Source organism: Macaca fascicularis, chromosome 15 (genome assembly GCF_037993035.2).
Source record: "Macaca fascicularis isolate 582-1 chromosome 15, T2T-MFA8v1.1".
NCBI classification, from domain to species: Eukaryota; Metazoa; Chordata; class Mammalia; order Primates; family Cercopithecidae; genus Macaca; species Macaca fascicularis.
Window position 1 is genome coordinate 85,730,580 of NC_088389.1, and position 16,127 is coordinate 85,746,706.

General features: G+C 35.0%; 1 protein-coding gene across 33 annotated transcripts in view; it reads left to right on the forward strand.

The window, feature by feature from the left end:
• MPDZ (multiple PDZ domain crumbs cell polarity complex component) overlaps positions 1-16,127 on the forward strand; it is a 174,323-nt gene that overhangs the window by 126,714 nt on the left and 31,482 nt on the right. For 13 of the 33 annotated variants that reach the window (XM_045373236.3, XM_074015756.1, XM_074015754.1 and 10 more), the window contains 6 exons: positions 1,428-1,605; positions 4,409-4,519; positions 8,511-8,609; positions 11,906-12,068; positions 14,173-14,369; positions 15,523-15,614. In XM_045373236.3, the coding sequence (XP_045229171.2) occupies positions 1,428-1,605; positions 4,409-4,519; positions 8,511-8,609; positions 11,906-12,068; positions 14,173-14,369; positions 15,523-15,614 (840 nt within the window). Of the gene's footprint in view, positions 1-1,427; positions 1,606-4,408; positions 4,520-8,510; positions 8,610-9,376; positions 9,580-11,905; positions 12,069-14,172; positions 14,370-15,522; positions 15,615-16,127 lie in introns of those variants that run through there. The other 20 variants (XM_074015764.1, XM_074015770.1, XM_074015763.1 and 17 more) reach the window with 3 other exon arrangements.

Here is a 16,127-nt window from a genome sequence, read left to right on the forward strand (position 1 = left end):
TGATTTGGTTGCTAAGGTTAGAAGCTACTATCTGTTTAGCAGTAGCTGAATTTTTTGATTGCTTAATATATGTAATACTAAGATCCAGTAAAATCATCCTTTTACACTGGTATGTGCTACAGCCTGGAGTATGAGTCCAGTTTTACTTATAACAAATTATTTTCAGAAAGACATTAATATATTATTAGATTCTGCAAGACACATAATTGAGAAGGTAAACTATCTTGTTTTACTACTAGTAAAACCTTAATAAATTGAGCAAAGTAATATTTGTAAAAATTAACATATATGACATTTTATTTCATTTTGTTAAAATATTTTTATTATTGTTTTAAGCTGTCTTAACCATTTTTACATGTACAGTTCAGTGGCATTAAGTACATTCACATTGCTCTGCAATCACCACCACCGTCTATCTACAGAACTTTTTTCAGCTTGCAAAACTGTAATTCTATACCCATTAAGCAACAACTCCCCTTTCTTCTCTCTTCCCATCCCAGGCAACCACCTTTCTACTTTCTGCCTCTATGAATTTGGTACCTTTAGGTACCTTATATGAGTGAAATTAAATGACATTTGTCCTTTATTTTACTTAGATGGCTTACTTCACTTAGCATAATGTCTTCAAGGTTTATTCATATTATGGTATGTTTCAGAATTTCCTTCTCTTTTAAGGCTGAATAATATTTCACTGAATGTATATAGTATTTTATCTACTCATTTCTTGATAGATAATTGGTTTGCTTCTACGTCTTGGCTATTGTGAACATGGGTGTATAAGTATTTCTTTGAGATCCTGCTTTAAATTCTTTGGTTATAATACCCACAAGTGGAATTGCTGAATCATATGATAATTCTATTTTTAATTTTTTGAGGAACCTATATACTCTTTTCCATAGCAGCTGCACCATTTTACATTTCTACCAACAGTACACAAGGGTTCCAAATGCTCTGCATCCTTATTAATTTCTGTGTGTGTGTGATTTTTTTTAGTAGGTAGTAGCTATCCTGTTGGATGTGAGATGGTATCTTATTGTGCTTTTTATTTGTATTTCCATAATATTTAGTGATGTTAAACATCTTTTCATGTACTTATTGGTCATATATATATATATATATTCAAGACACCTGCCTGTGTTTTATACCACTTGTTTTTTTTGTTGTTGTTGAGTTTTAGAAATTCCCTTTGTATTCAGCATATGAATCCCTTATCAGATATGTGATTAGCAAATATTTTTTTTCCTTTCTGTTGAGAGTATCGTTAATGAACAAAAGTTTTTAATTTTGATAAAGTACATTTTATCTATTTTCTCTTTTGTTCTCTGTGCATTTGGTGTTATATATAAGAAACCATTGCCAAATCCAGTATCATGAAGCTTTACCCTTACGATTTTTCCTAAGAGTTGAAAATTTTATTTATTTTTTAGGGTGGAACTCTGGAGAGAACCAAGCAAATCCTTAGGCATCAGCATTGTTGGTGGACGAGGGATGGGGAGTCGTCTAAGCAACGGAGAAGTGATGAGGGGCATTTTCATCAAACATGTTCTGGAAGATAGTCCAGCTGGCAAAAATGGAACCTTGAAACCTGGAGATAGAATCGTAGAGGTACCCTCCAGTGAGCTTTCTGTGCTAAAATTTTTCACCTGCTCCATCCTTTGTACCAAGGGAATTGTCATCTTCATACTAGTTACTCAACCCAGCATTCGAGTAAAATATGTGTGTGGTTAAATTATTTCTTTTTATTTGTTTATTTTCATACATAATTTTCTCTTATGTATATAATGACAGATTATATGTTTTGATATAGAGACTGGTGTTTGGAGATAAAGCCAACCATTTAAAAAAATTGGCTCCAAGGTAAAATAATTATGTTCTGTTTGAAAGAACAAAGCACAATTCTCAGGGAAAAAATTTGAATTAAGATTATATAGACATACAATGTATGTATATGTACACACACAAAATGTAGATATAATTAAGTTATTAATGAGGTTGTATTTCAAGAAATACTTTATTATTATCATTTCATTGCAGATAAACTTTGTTGGATGAGTGTCTGTGTGTTTTTTTTTCCCCAAGTGAGTCTGTTTTAGTAAAATATTTAATGCTGAGACCTCAGTTACCTTTCATGTAAATCTTTCTTAGTCAAAGCCAGGATCTCGCTCCTTTTCAGTGCTGTGTTCATCAGTGAAGGCTCTGTGTGTGTGCCTGTGTGCATGTGTGTGCACATGTATGTGTATTTTGTTATGTGTTAGAAGCATGTCAAGTTGTGTGTAATCTCTTAATTCAAAGCAAAGTTCAATATTTTAAATAGACTCTCCTCTCATAAGTCACTCACTCATTTACTCAACAAATATTCCTGGAACAGCTGTTGCATTCCAGGTGCTATAACAGGCTCTGGGCATCCCACAGTAAACAAGGCACTGTGCCTGCCTGCCAAGTGGGACAGACTTGACAAGTAATCAAGTCACTTCAGAACAGTGTGATAAATTATTTGATCGGGATAAGCATAATTTTATTTAGAAGGATAGAGAAAGGAGTACCTGACCCAGATTTTCTGAGTTTTCAGGATTTACAGAGTAGACTAAAAGAGACAACTTCTAAATAAAGATAATTTTATTAACACTGTAATGACCATTATATTTACTTTATACAAGTGACTCTCATTTTCTAAACCCATATAACTTACACATTGGAATACTTTAATTGTTCAGAAGAAGATTATAACATATCAACCATGACTTTAAAATGAACATTTTGATGATTGATTGATTGATTCCTTCATTGACTGACTGTCTTTGAGAGCCTTAGATGGAAGAAGATTGGGACCTGAGAGAAAACAGGGACTAAGTCCTTTTTTTGATGACCATTTATAAGGAAGAATGATAGGCTTTTTCTCTCTCCTGCATTCTTTCATTAGATGATATCTTAGAACCGTTTTAACAAACTCCTTTATGTAGGACACTACCTAAAATTTCACATTTTGGATTATCACTAAGAAGTTTATTTTACACATACCTCACTATTAAATACCTTTGACCTAAATAGAAGAAGAGATTTTTTTTTTTTATAGTCAGGAAAGGTTATAATTTGCTCTCAAATGTTGTTTAAATATATTTAAAAAGTTAAAACTCCCCTTTAAAATGGAAAAGAAAGAACTTTTTTATGCATTTTAAAATACTGTATGCAATTTAGCAATGATTTGTGCCATATTGCAAGGGCTTTTCTAGTATGTAGGAAGCCTCAGTCCTCTGTAATCCCAAGGATTCTAAAGCGTGCCTCTACTAAGAGTTTCTCAGAATGTATGTAGACTAGGTGAGTGCAGATCTGCAAATCATTCCATTCTGAGAATGGAATGCTTTGGACTTGAGGAAAGATAATTAACATCCTGTTAAATTTTTCCATGAATGGAATATATAGTAGACATATGGTAGACGTGAATACTGACTTTTGTTCTACAAAAGAGTTAGAAGCTATTTTAATATGCACTGAAAAAAATATTGTCATCTAATTATCAACCTGAGGGAGGTTTTTATTTAAATCTATATAATTCTTTTAAAGGTGGTAATGTTCTGTGCAAAGATCTAATAATGTTCTTTTCTAGAATTGTGTCCACTGTGGGTTTACTCTTTTGTTGTATATATCATAACATGGTAATTGGAAATGATAAAATGACACTAACATCCTATAGTTTTCTGATAGGATTAGCATTTGGCTTTTTACACTATTTTCCTTCTTATTCATAAAGTGTGTAAGCTGAGTTGATCATTACTCAGGCAAGCCATGATCAACAAAATTTACAAGATAACTTTCATTGTCAAACTATGTAAGAATTACTAACAAATAAACACAGTTTCTTAGCTTCCAGCTCCTGTCATATCTACTGTAAGGACTCTTTTGCAAAACTAACCTTACCATTATCTGATTTTTCTGGATATCAGAATTTTGTTTTGAACTTCAAGTTTCCTTGTACAGAGAGAATTACACAAGGCATCACCCCTTACTTCCCAAACCACCCTATAATGTATTAGAAGAAAATTAGTACGGTGACTTTCATGATGAAGACAGTGCTGCTAGATAGTTCGCTCATATTATTTCGTTAATGATACTGATTTTTTAATTTGAAGGAGCAGCTGAGCAATGTAAGGAATGAAGAAGCAGAGCCTTCATTTCAACTAATTATGACTTGAACTAATTATTGGAGACAGAGATATGTGTCCAAAGCAAGGGACCACAAGTCTGCTGGACAGACAGAATGTTCTGCAGCTTCACATGTAGTCTCAATTATTTTTGATATTAAAACAGATTTTCTAGGAGTCTAACCAAGTACCCCTAAAACTCCATATCCACACATTTTTTTGTTGTTCTATAGATTCTTGAAATGTTAAGCTGAGGCCTTCCATTGCAGGTGGATGGAATGGACCTCAGAGATGCAAGCCATGAACAAGCTGTGGAAGCCATTCGGAAAGCAGGCAACCCTGTAGTCTTTATGGTACAGAGCATTATAAACAGATCAAGGGTAAGCGAACACAAAGGGCAAGGTAGGCATATCCAAACAGTGTTCAACTTGGAATCTAATGTATCAAGGGCCAAGTTGTCTGTATGAGCAAAGACAGTGATTTTTCAAATCTCAGAAGACTTGTTAAAAGTTTGTTTTGCTTTCTCAGAAATTGAGTTATCCTGGAAATCCCTTCCACCATGTTTAATAAAGACTTTTGAGGTCTGTTGAATATACACAGAAGTAGGATTTATCAGTATCTCTAGGTATCTAGATGGTTAATTATTAGTATTCATTTTAATCACAAAATACACAAATTATTAAAAGGAATGTGGCATCATAATTCAGATTAATCATCGGTGATCTCTAGTGGAGCCCCTTAGAAGCCAAATAAATGACATTTTCTCGAAATTTATTCTCTAGACAGAATCTCCTGCTTATGCAATCCCATAATCATCTGTGAATGATCTTTCATGTATTTGTGTATCCCACTGAACGTTAAATTTGCACAGGGTAGATTTGTTTACAAGTGATTTCATAATTACTGTACTCTAGCCACAATCACTGTGTAGCTCTTCATCACTGTGTAGCTATTGGTGGACAGAAACCTGCCAACCCATTTTGCCATCAGTCACTACAGGTAAAATAGCTTTCAAAAACATTTTAGAAAATGTAAGTTACATTTAATGATTGTTGTTAACAAAAATACAGAGCAAGGCTTTGGATTTGATATGACTTGATGCTGAAGATGAAAATTATGCCAAGAGTTTAAAACTGTTTTTTTTACTCCTTCTTTGTGCCTCATGGGAAAAAAAAAAAATTCATATGCAGCAGTTATTAAGCATATTGGATTCACATACCCCTTTGAAAGTTCTTTAGAAACATACACATCCATTCAAAAATTGCATACCATTTCCTAGATATCCTGAAGCACTTACAGGCTCCTTTTTTGGGTTTAAGTTAACAACCTCCATCATAGTGATTCTCTTTGAATTACCTGCTTACTAGTTTTTAGGGTTGGTTGTCTTTAAAACAAAAATATCAACATATGTGAGGGAAGTTGAAGGTATCATCTAAAACTTAAAATATGTAATTTTACCTGCAAAATACATTTAATTTAACTTGTAAAGTTAAGAATTTAAGATACTAGGGCTCAGTTTAACTTCTGAAATTAAGAATTTAAGATATTAAGGTTCAAATATGAAAATAACCAACAGCTCTTTAGATGAACTCTGTCAAAGTAACTTATCAATATTCTATGCATGGACTGTAAAGTGACCAGATTTATTTTACTGGCCCTTCTGTTGTGAAGACAGGTGTAACTCTGTTCCGGGTTTACTGTAAGAGTGAATCTAGTAGTTTTTAATGTAAGCACTTCAACATCTACAATTTTTAATCATTCAGTTGTTTATTGTTAGGTAATAATTATCCATTCAGAAAGAAAATTTGCCAAATGGTAGGGCTGCATCATGCTGCATTCTTTACAGAACTATTCTATTTGTTTAAATAACTCTAAATCCTTTTACATTTGTTTCCATTTGTGTGTTAAACATAGACACAACATAATAATGTTAAATGGGTGTTTAAGTTAAAGCTATTTTTTGTGGGTGGGTTTTAGTCCTTTTTTTTGTTTTATTTATAATTTACAACTTTTACATCATTTGGGACAATACTATAAATTGCTGAATAGTGATTCTCAATGTTGCTTTAAAAACTTAAAATTACAAATATTCCTTTCAGTGTCAGGCACATTTTCCAATGAGCTGGGAAGATCTTGTCTCATATACCTGGAAAATACTCTTATTTTACTCTCTGAGGTATAATGATACCTGATTTTATAGCGGTTGTTCCAGGGTAAATCTTGTTATAAATGACATATTTAGTCAAGTCATACTTATTTTGCTTTAGAAAATTAAAATTAATTTTGCATTTAAAACGAGATATATTTTGTTTCAATGATTTATTTCCTTATGGAAATAATTAGGTCTCCAGTAATCTAAAAGGGACACTCACAAATGCACATACTTAAAAGTCTCTTACTGATAATTGTTTTATCTGTAGTTGTAGGATAAAGCTCCTAGGAAATCTTAAACGTAAGGTGAAAAGACAGTCAGTTGCGTTGGCCCTTAGGCTCTTCACGAATCAGAAACTTCCAGAAGTAGCCCTGATAATTTCACCTGTATGACCCTTCACAGAATTCAGTCTGACCGCATTTTCTCACTGAAAGGTGGGCCTTATTTAATATAGACCAGAGAATGTTTTTGTCTTCCCTGTGCTGCTTCATTGTTAATATTTCCGCTTTTCTCAGCCCTTGAGACTATAAACAGAAGTATCATCATTGATTTTTTAACAAGAAATAGTTTGTTTCTAAAAATCTTTTCCTAATAATAGAGTAATCTACCATTGTATCTGCTGTGCCTATGCTATACTTTTACACTTTGCTATCAGGGCCAAATTCTAATCCTCTAAGATCTGCAAATTGAAAAGAAAACAAAAGTAATAAAAAATTATAAACTAGAGCTTTCTTTAAATATTCCATTTGTTGCTAGTTTTGTTTTCTAGTGTTCTACAGAATTATACAGTACACTGGAAACCTAAAAGTCCCATGTAGGGAGATTAGAAATAATCTCCACCTTCCATAGCATTGAATTGTTTTGCCTAGGATGTATTTGTCACCTCTGCCTAGTCATTTCTTCCACCTTAATAAATGGTCATGTGTCTTGGTATTTGTGATCTTCTCTTTTGTAAAGCAGGAGTTGACATTTTAAACTGAAAAGCAGAGAGAGAGTTGAGATGAGCAGAAATGTCATTGTGCCCATTTCTTTTCCTGTCTTCCCTCTGTAGGAAAAACATTGCAAGAAGAGCAGATTGAAAGGGTAATGTGGCATAAGCTTTAGTGCAGGCATACTGAGGATAGAGTCTTTCCAGAGTGTTCTCCCATACAGGGTGGTGTCACATGACAACCTCTCCCTATACTTGACGCCTGCCAGTGGGGCTTTTTTATAGAGAGAAGTAACACAAACATTTAATTGGAGCCAAAATGAATTTTAAATGTCTGCAATTTCCCCTGAAAGATACAGTCAATAAAAGAAAAAGATAGCGGGTGTGAAAAGAAGGAGAAGAATTTATTGTGCTAAGGAAATTACTTTTTTTTTTTTTAACTATGAAAATGCTAAATTCTATCTGGCAGTCATCCTGGCTTTAATATGTATTTTCAACTCTAACAGTCTGGCTCAGGGCTTATTACTGGCAAGCCACAAAACCTCTGAGAAACACTGTAAGGCAGGACTTCAAATATTGTCTAAAGCCTCATAAATTCTCCAATAATGTGGGCAATTTTATAGGAAATTTATTTAAAACATGAATCTCCATGTTCCTACCTCCACAAAAACTGGGCAGAAATAGAGAACACCACTGTACAGGAGTTCATTTTTTAATAAATTATTGATTTTTTAAGTTAAAAAATACAATTGCTCTGAAGCACTGTCAATATCAAGTCAAAATATGAAAGTTTCCTTACTGGGAGACAAAATAAAAGAATAATGAAGGTTACCAATGAACTAGCAGACCAATTTATAATTTGCATTCTAGACAGATTATTTTAAAAAAACATTTAGCTTTTAGATGTAAATTAAAAACTTGTGTGGTTTTAATTTTGGACATGTTTACTGATATTCATGAAACGTGTATTAATATATAAGATGGGCAAAATATATGTGCCTCTGTTAGTAATACTGCAGTCACTGAGCAAAAATAAAAGAAATTTGGAATCACTTTGACAACTAGTCTCCTGTGTGGTTTGTGACCTGATTTAGACTCAGGTATAGATTTAGGTCATCAGAAACAAATCTTTAGTTCCAGACTGTTTTAAGATGTTGCTATTAATGACTGGATCTGATAGGATCTAGTTTCACACAGGCAGTTCTTTAAATCAGTATGTGCTTTGCTTTTAAAACTGAGTTGTTTTCAATACATTTCCTTTGCGTTCAGCGCCTCTTCTGTTTCCTTTTAGAAATCCCCTTTGCCTTCCTTGCCGCACAACCTTTACCCTAAGTACAACTTCAGCAGCACTAACCCATTTGCTGACTCTCTACAAATCAACGCCGACAAGGTTGGATAATGCCCATTGTCTTGCTGTTGGTTGCCTTTTGCAAATGTTTTGTTCTTTGTTATTGCTGTGTCTTTGTCCCAGTTCACTATTTACTACATTTGGGCAGGAAAAAAAAAAAAACCCTCAAAGCTGTTTGGAGTGGGCATGCAAATCCTTTCTTAAGCACATTTTCCTGCCAGAGAATATTTATTTTTATTGCTGAAATTAAATGGCCCTTCTGAAGAGTAAGGGAGAATCATGAGTCCAATGCTTTTCTTTCATTTTGGTGTGATTTAAAATTTCTGATATTTAAATTTTTGTTAGTTGCCAAATGTGTGCTACGTTCACACATAATTTCTTTAAAACCATGTGTTGGGATTTAAATCCTTTAAAGACTTCTACAAGGTGATCATAAAAGCTCTTCCATGAGTTAATCACTGCACAAATAATTGTGTATGTGTACATGCAGGAGTCTATTGAATATTCATGAAGCATGCCCATGTAATTGCCTGAATCAGGAAACGTAACTGTTTCAATGCTCGTAAATCTATACTTGGATCTTCTCATTTTCTGATGAAATTATAAAACCAAAATTGAAACAAAAATTTACAATAATTTATATACCATAATTTAATCATGAAAAGGAAGAAAGCAGTCAACAATTTTTTTTTCAGGAAACACTTTATGAATATTCATCAGATTTCCATGTTATTGTAATAAATGCCATGTTATTGATATGGATAACCAAAGGTGCTATATCTGAAGCAATATGTTTTCTATTGCTATAGGAATTACAGAATTCAAGTAGAATTATCTTCTGTTGTTCCCCAACTAACCCTTTTGCTCCCATACCCTTTAAGGTTTGTGTCAGTGTGGAATTTTCGTATGTGGGTGTGTTACAGTGTGCTTTATGTGTGTGCTGTACTTGATATGTACATACACGGCATGGAGTGATTTCAAGTATACATTGCATTTTTGACAATGAAGGCTAAGCAATCTTTGTTAAAGAGCTATATTTTCATGAGTACCTTTTAAAAAGTGTCACTAACAAGGCAGATACATGATCTTGATGAGAATGAGGGTGTCAGGGATATGAAAATGTAACACCTGATTGCCCCTCAAGTAAATAGAGGCTTATATTGGTTTTACTAGTCAGGTAGGTTTTGGTTTACTCACAGTATGAAAATGTTGTGCCTGAGATCCCAGACAGTTTTTCAGATAAGCAGGTTTTGTTTGTTTGTTTGTTCTTAAAATAACAGCTCAGAAAAATTATGCAGCAAGATCTATAAAATGTCATCTTTAGATTTGTTAAAATTATGGGAAGTTTAAATTAGATTTTGTTCTACTTTTAAAAAATGGAATGGACTTAATCAATGCTTGATAACATTTTCTGTTGTTACAGAGAAGTAAATTTTTTTAGCCAGAAAAATTCTAAAGTGCATATATTGCTCCTTTTACTATGATAATGAAACTTGATTGGATCAAATGAGGGTTTTGTGTGTGTGTGTGTTTGTTCGCTTTTATTGGTATATTATTTATTTGAGACATTTATGGCACAGCATTTGGGAAGATGACAAGGGTTCCATTTACATTAGTAACTTTCATCTGTTTGTCCAATGACGTATAGACTGTACATTTCAATATAGCAGATTCTGTAATCTGACACTTAGGCCCTTAAATCCCTATCAGTCAGCTTTTTGCTTTGCCAGAAATTGAGTGCTTTCTGAATCAACAAAGAAAGGTCACATTCAGTCTCAGATAGTTCTAGTGTTAGATATCTTTTTAGGTATTCTAATTCTTGGCACCAATAAATAATTGCTAAGTAATTTGTGCATGTTTATCACTTAATGTATCCTTATAAGAAGTCAGTTTTAAAAAAATGTTTTTCTAGATATAAACATACATAATAAAACATTGTATCAGAGGAATTCTTATGCAGTAAAAAAGTAAAATAAAGATATATAGGAAAACCATAGGTTCAAGGCATCAGGGACAGCTTCGTAACAAGGTTAGAACTTTAGCTGGATGTCCCTGACCTTTGAGTTAGGTACTGTCTTACTTATGCAAGTTGGAGGAGACATCATGATATAATGGAAAGTGTACTGGATTAAGAGTTAAGCAAAAAGAAGTCTAGTACCACTGTTTGATTTGAAACAAAAACTTTCACTTCTTATAGCCTCAGGTTCAAAAGGTTTATTCATCTGCAAAATGAATAAAATGAACTCAGTGACTTAAAGACCTTTCAAACTCTTAGCATTCTGTTTGATCATCTATAATATTAGGTTGGTGCAAAATTAATTGGAGTTTTAATGGCAAAAACTGGAATTATTTTTGCAATATAAGAACTTGATGATGCCAAGTCGTTTTTTTTTTTTTTTTTTTTTTTTTTTGAAATAGGACCTATGACCCTAAGTGACAGCCAGTATGCTACACTTTGGCTTTCTATTAAGGAGCCTCTGTGTTTCCTCATTTATCTTGTGATCTGCCTTGGCAAGGGAAAGCTGGTGTTCTTAAAACCATGCCTCTCAGATCCGAGTGTGTGCTCTGTGCTAACAAACTGGCTCCCTGGTAGACAAGCCTGCATGTGTGATACTTGCTGTCCTGGATTTGTTAAGAGAATCATGTGGAGAGAGGATTCAGGTAGCAATAAATAATTATTTATGTTTAGTTTCACTAATAAGCTTTGAAGGGCAACTTCTTTGTTAATTTTTTTTTTCTGCAGTTTCTTGGCAGATTTTTCTACATGCCTCAAATCTTACCCAGACCCAAACGTTATAACTTTTGAATGACATTTTTTTCTAAAAGGAAAAGTTCAGTTTTCTACCAAGTCATTTAAGCCTTCAAATTCATTAATTCATTGGCTTAAAATAGCAAATAAAAGCTTAGTGAATTATTCTTTGATACTACTTAGTTTAATATATTTAAACTTTGCCTGAATCCCATCTAATATTTCTTATCTATCTATATGTATAAATAGATATATATGGAAATAAGAATATCATGTCAAAAACAAAGTCTGGCTTTAAAATATCAAATAATGGAAAGCTCATATATATATGTTTTTATATATATATCATATATGTATTATATAAAATATTTAACAATCTGAGCCTTCCATTATTTGTTAGATATATATATATATGAGCTTTCCATTATTTGTTATTTTATATATATATTATATACATATATGAGCTTTCCATTATTTGTTAGTTATTTTAAAGCCAGTCTTTGTTTTTGACATTATAATCTTATTTCTTCTTCTTGAAGTTTTCTTCCTTAGACTGCACAAACCCACTGCATTCTTTTTGTTCCCGCAGGCACCCAGTCAGTCAGAGTCAGAGCCAGAGAAGGCTCCATTGTGCAGTGTGCCCCCACCCCCTCCTTCAGCCTTTGCAGAAATGGGTAGTGATCACACACAGTCATCTGCAAGCAAAACCTCACAAGATGTGGACAAAGAGGATGAGTTTGGTTACAGCTGGAGTAAGTTGTCTTTTTGTGATGCATTTAATTATAAGAGGTATTAAAATAGCTCTGAGTTTCTCAAGGATTGTACCCTGGATAAATAAGTATGTTGCAGCTTTGTAATATATACTGCAGTTCTGTGTGGAAAGAAATGGTGTTTGTTTTGCTTGAATACAGCATACATTCCTGAAGCATGAAATCATACTCTTCCTTTCCTTTAAAAGTGCTATTAAAGCTCACTCTGCCTTTTGTATGAGAATTAATAAGGACAGGGCACTCTCTCAGAAGCTATGCCACTCTGTGTCTTGAACAAGTCACCACCCCTTTCTGGGCCTCAGATTCCTCATGTAAAATGTGGCTGCTGTTGATATCACACCTTGAACTTCTGGTGCATTTTCTATACCAGAATGGTGATGTAGTATAATTGTGGAGACAAAAACTTTAGGTATTGACTAAACTGTTTAACTGTCTGTAAGCTTTAGCCTAGTTATTATCTCTCTTTTTAAAATGGAGTTCTTCCCTCAGGTTGCTAACATTCAATTAGACAGTGCCAAAAGAGTGCTAAGCACAGCGCCTGGTGCCCAGCAGGCTTTCATAGGCAGCCGTTCTTAGGACCAATAGGGAGTCTCTGTTTTCTAAGCAAATACCATTTTACAGGAAAAATACTTAAAATTTAGCCCAAAGTTATCAATGTCATTGTTTTAAAAAGTTTTATTTTAAAAATCAAATTATTTCCTTTAAGAAAGCTGTAGTACATCTTTTTAGGAAGTACAGAACATAAAAATTGTGCTGCTATATTGTGGGAATCAGGAAATAGTTTATGAGGTTGATGCAGTTAGGAATCAATGTAGAATGCATGACATTAGCCCATTAGCCATACAGTAACACTTTCTAAGATGACTGGTAAAGTTTGTAGGTTTCTCAGTCTGTTCTCAGTGACGCTAGAGTGTATTGCTAACAATCAGTGTGGTCAGAATGTAGTCTTGAGGAAAATGTGAACTGGAATGTTTCGGTTTTCTATTATGAAGCCACCCCAAAATGTAATGGCATAAAACAATAATTTATTATTAATCTATCAAAGGGCAGTGGGTGACTGGGCCCAGCTGGGCTGGACTTCCAAGACAGCTCATTCACATGGTTGGCAAGTAATGCTGGCTGTTGGCTGGTTGCTCATCTGTGGCTGTGCACTGGAGCACCTACGTGAGGCCTTAGCCCTCATAGATTAAATAGGGTGCACAATAACCATCACCTCTTGAAGATGTGGGGTAGGAGATGTAAATGGTGTCATCTAATTAGGAAATGTGTCCCAAAGCTGGGATACATATATCAAGTTGTCCTGGCGTGATAGCTCTGTGCAAAAAGGAAGCTCATTCCCTTCATTTTGCATGTATCTACCCAGAAACTGCCCAACATGATGTGATATACAATGTTGATATTCCAATGGGAGAAAAGCTCCCACTGTTCAGTGAACACAGATATTCTGGATGCCTCAGTTCTGTTCTCCTCTGCAAGTGATCAAGTTTCTGGTTTAATCATAGTCTTTTGAGAGTTTGTAAATATGCACTTTGGGAGGCCGAGACGGGCGGATCACGAGGTCAGGAGATTGAGACCATCCTGGCTAACATGGTGAAACCCCGTCTCTACTAAAAAAATACAAAAAATTAGCCGGGCGTGGTGGCGGACGTCTGTAGTCCCGGCTACTCGGGAGGCTGAGGCAGGAGAATGGCATAAACCCAGGAGGCGGAGCTTGCAGCGAGCTGAGATCTGGCCACTGCACTCCAGCCTGGGTGACAGAGCGAGACTCCGTCTCAAAAAAAAGGAAAAAAAAGAGAGTTTGTAAATATGAATTACTTCTCTTTGGCATAACCACCCCAAGGTGAACTGATTAATCAGACATTGTGCTCTCTGCACCCTAGATGCAAAGAAATTCCTCAAAGTTTGGGTCCTCCAGGAAGCCAGTTCTGATGCCCAAGTGACTAGTCTATTTAGCTTTTAACTGACAAAGATTACATTTTGGTACTAAATACTGCCCTTTTGAGATAAAACTAAATAGCTTTCCACAGTAAAGCATTTGACTGTAAATTAACTTTAAATATGTATTTGTTGTTGTTGTTGTATGTAGAAAATATCAGAGAGCGTTATGGAACCCTAACAGGTGAGCTGCATATGATTGAACTGGAGAAAGGTCATAGTGGTTTGGGCCTAAGTCTTGCTGGGAACAAAGACCGATCCAGGATGAGTGTCTTCATAGTGGGGATTGATCCAAATGGAGCTGCAGGAAAAGATGGTCGATTACAAATTGCAGATGAGCTTCTAGAGGTAAGTTTTTGTGGAAAACTTTGGATTTATTCTTGTTTTATAAGTGTAATGGAACCGTCAGTTTCCAGAAAATCACCTATACCTTATAGCGACTGAGAAAGCCATTGCTTGCTTAATAAAATAGATGCATTGCAGCAAATCTGGCTCTAAACCAAATTTCTACTAAGTAGAGTCCATGTTCCCATTAACATCCATTAAAAGGTCATGACTGTGTAGCACCAGAAACAATTTTTGCCCCAAGATAGTAATAAAGCTCACACTTCAAAAGCATTTGTTTTGTGTGCTGCATTTTTATTAGGAGTTTTTGAAAAGCCAAGTGACCAGTAATTCCCCAGAGGCTGACCCACTGGACATTCTGGAACTTGAATCACTAATGGGAGAAGTGATGAGGGTGAGGTGGGGTGGGGTCAAGGTTAAGGCTAAATAACAAGCAGTAACTCAGCCTGCCAAACAAAATAAATTTGTGGACCATACTTTATAGGGTTTAGAATTTTATTTGCTTCTGTTGTTTGTCCTTGCCCCTCCCGGGCTGGGATCCACATGATTTTATACTGCCTTTATGTTCTTCCCATGCTGAGTATGTTTCCCTATAGATATGGAAGGTTCAGTTGGCAGGGACTAAACGACCGAATGACTGAGCCAGTCATTTGCATTAGGCACTATACTGTTTAGGCACAGTTTGCTGCCTAAATCCTGAATCTACCCAGCATTCCTTCTCCCAGTGACCTATTTCCAGGGCTTGAGTTTTGAGACTAAGTGGGAAATACGACAGTAAGGAACTTCCCAGGATGGTCTTGCAGGTGACAAGTTTTTCCACAGAGCCCTCATTTTGTGCAGAGCATCCTGGGAGCCCAGTGCCTGCCAGGAAATTTGCTGTCTACTCTCCTGCAGTTGGTCCAAGTGGTGCTTCTTTATCAGCAGTCCATGGATGTCAGACTTCATGTGCATTATTTTAATGCTGGCTTTAAACATGAGCTATTCTTTTATTCACCATGAAAAGTCAGGTTCATGTTCTGGGGAGGAAAATATATAACATTTAATATAAAATATATTTGAAAGGAAGAAAAAATGTGCTTTTCATTAATGAGGAAGGATGATAAAAATTTATGATACTAAAATTTCAGGCCCAACTAATGCTATTTATTTCTCACAGATCAATGGTCAGATTTTATATGGAAGAAGTCATCAGAATGCCTCATCAATCATTAAATGTGCCCCTTCTAAAGTGAAAATAATTTTTATCAGGTGATCATTTTTCTTTTGCTAGTTTACCAAATACTTTTTGTTAGCATTTCTACTCGGAGTTCTTTTGAATGAAAATAAAACATTTGTGGCCGGGCCCTGTAATCTCAGCACTTTGGGAGGCCTAGGTGGGCGGATCACGAGGTCAGGAGATCAAGACCATCCTGGCTAACATGATGAAGCCCCGTCTCTACTAAAAAAAAAAAAAAAAAAAGAAAGAAAAAATACGAAAAATTAGCCGGGCATGGTGGCACACGCCTGTAGTCCCAGCTACTAGGGAGGCTGAGGCAGGAGACTCACTTGAACCTGGGAGGCGGAGGTTGCAGTGAGCTGAGATTGTGCCATTGCACTCCAGCCTGGGCAACAGAAAGAGACTCTGTCTCAAAAAAAAGAAAGAAAAGGAAATATTTGTAAATATGTAAGTGTCATAGTTCCAGGTTTTGGGGGTTAAAAATTTTTCTCTGATAACCTTCTGACTTTTGAAGTAAGAGAATGAAAATAATACCATTATGTTAT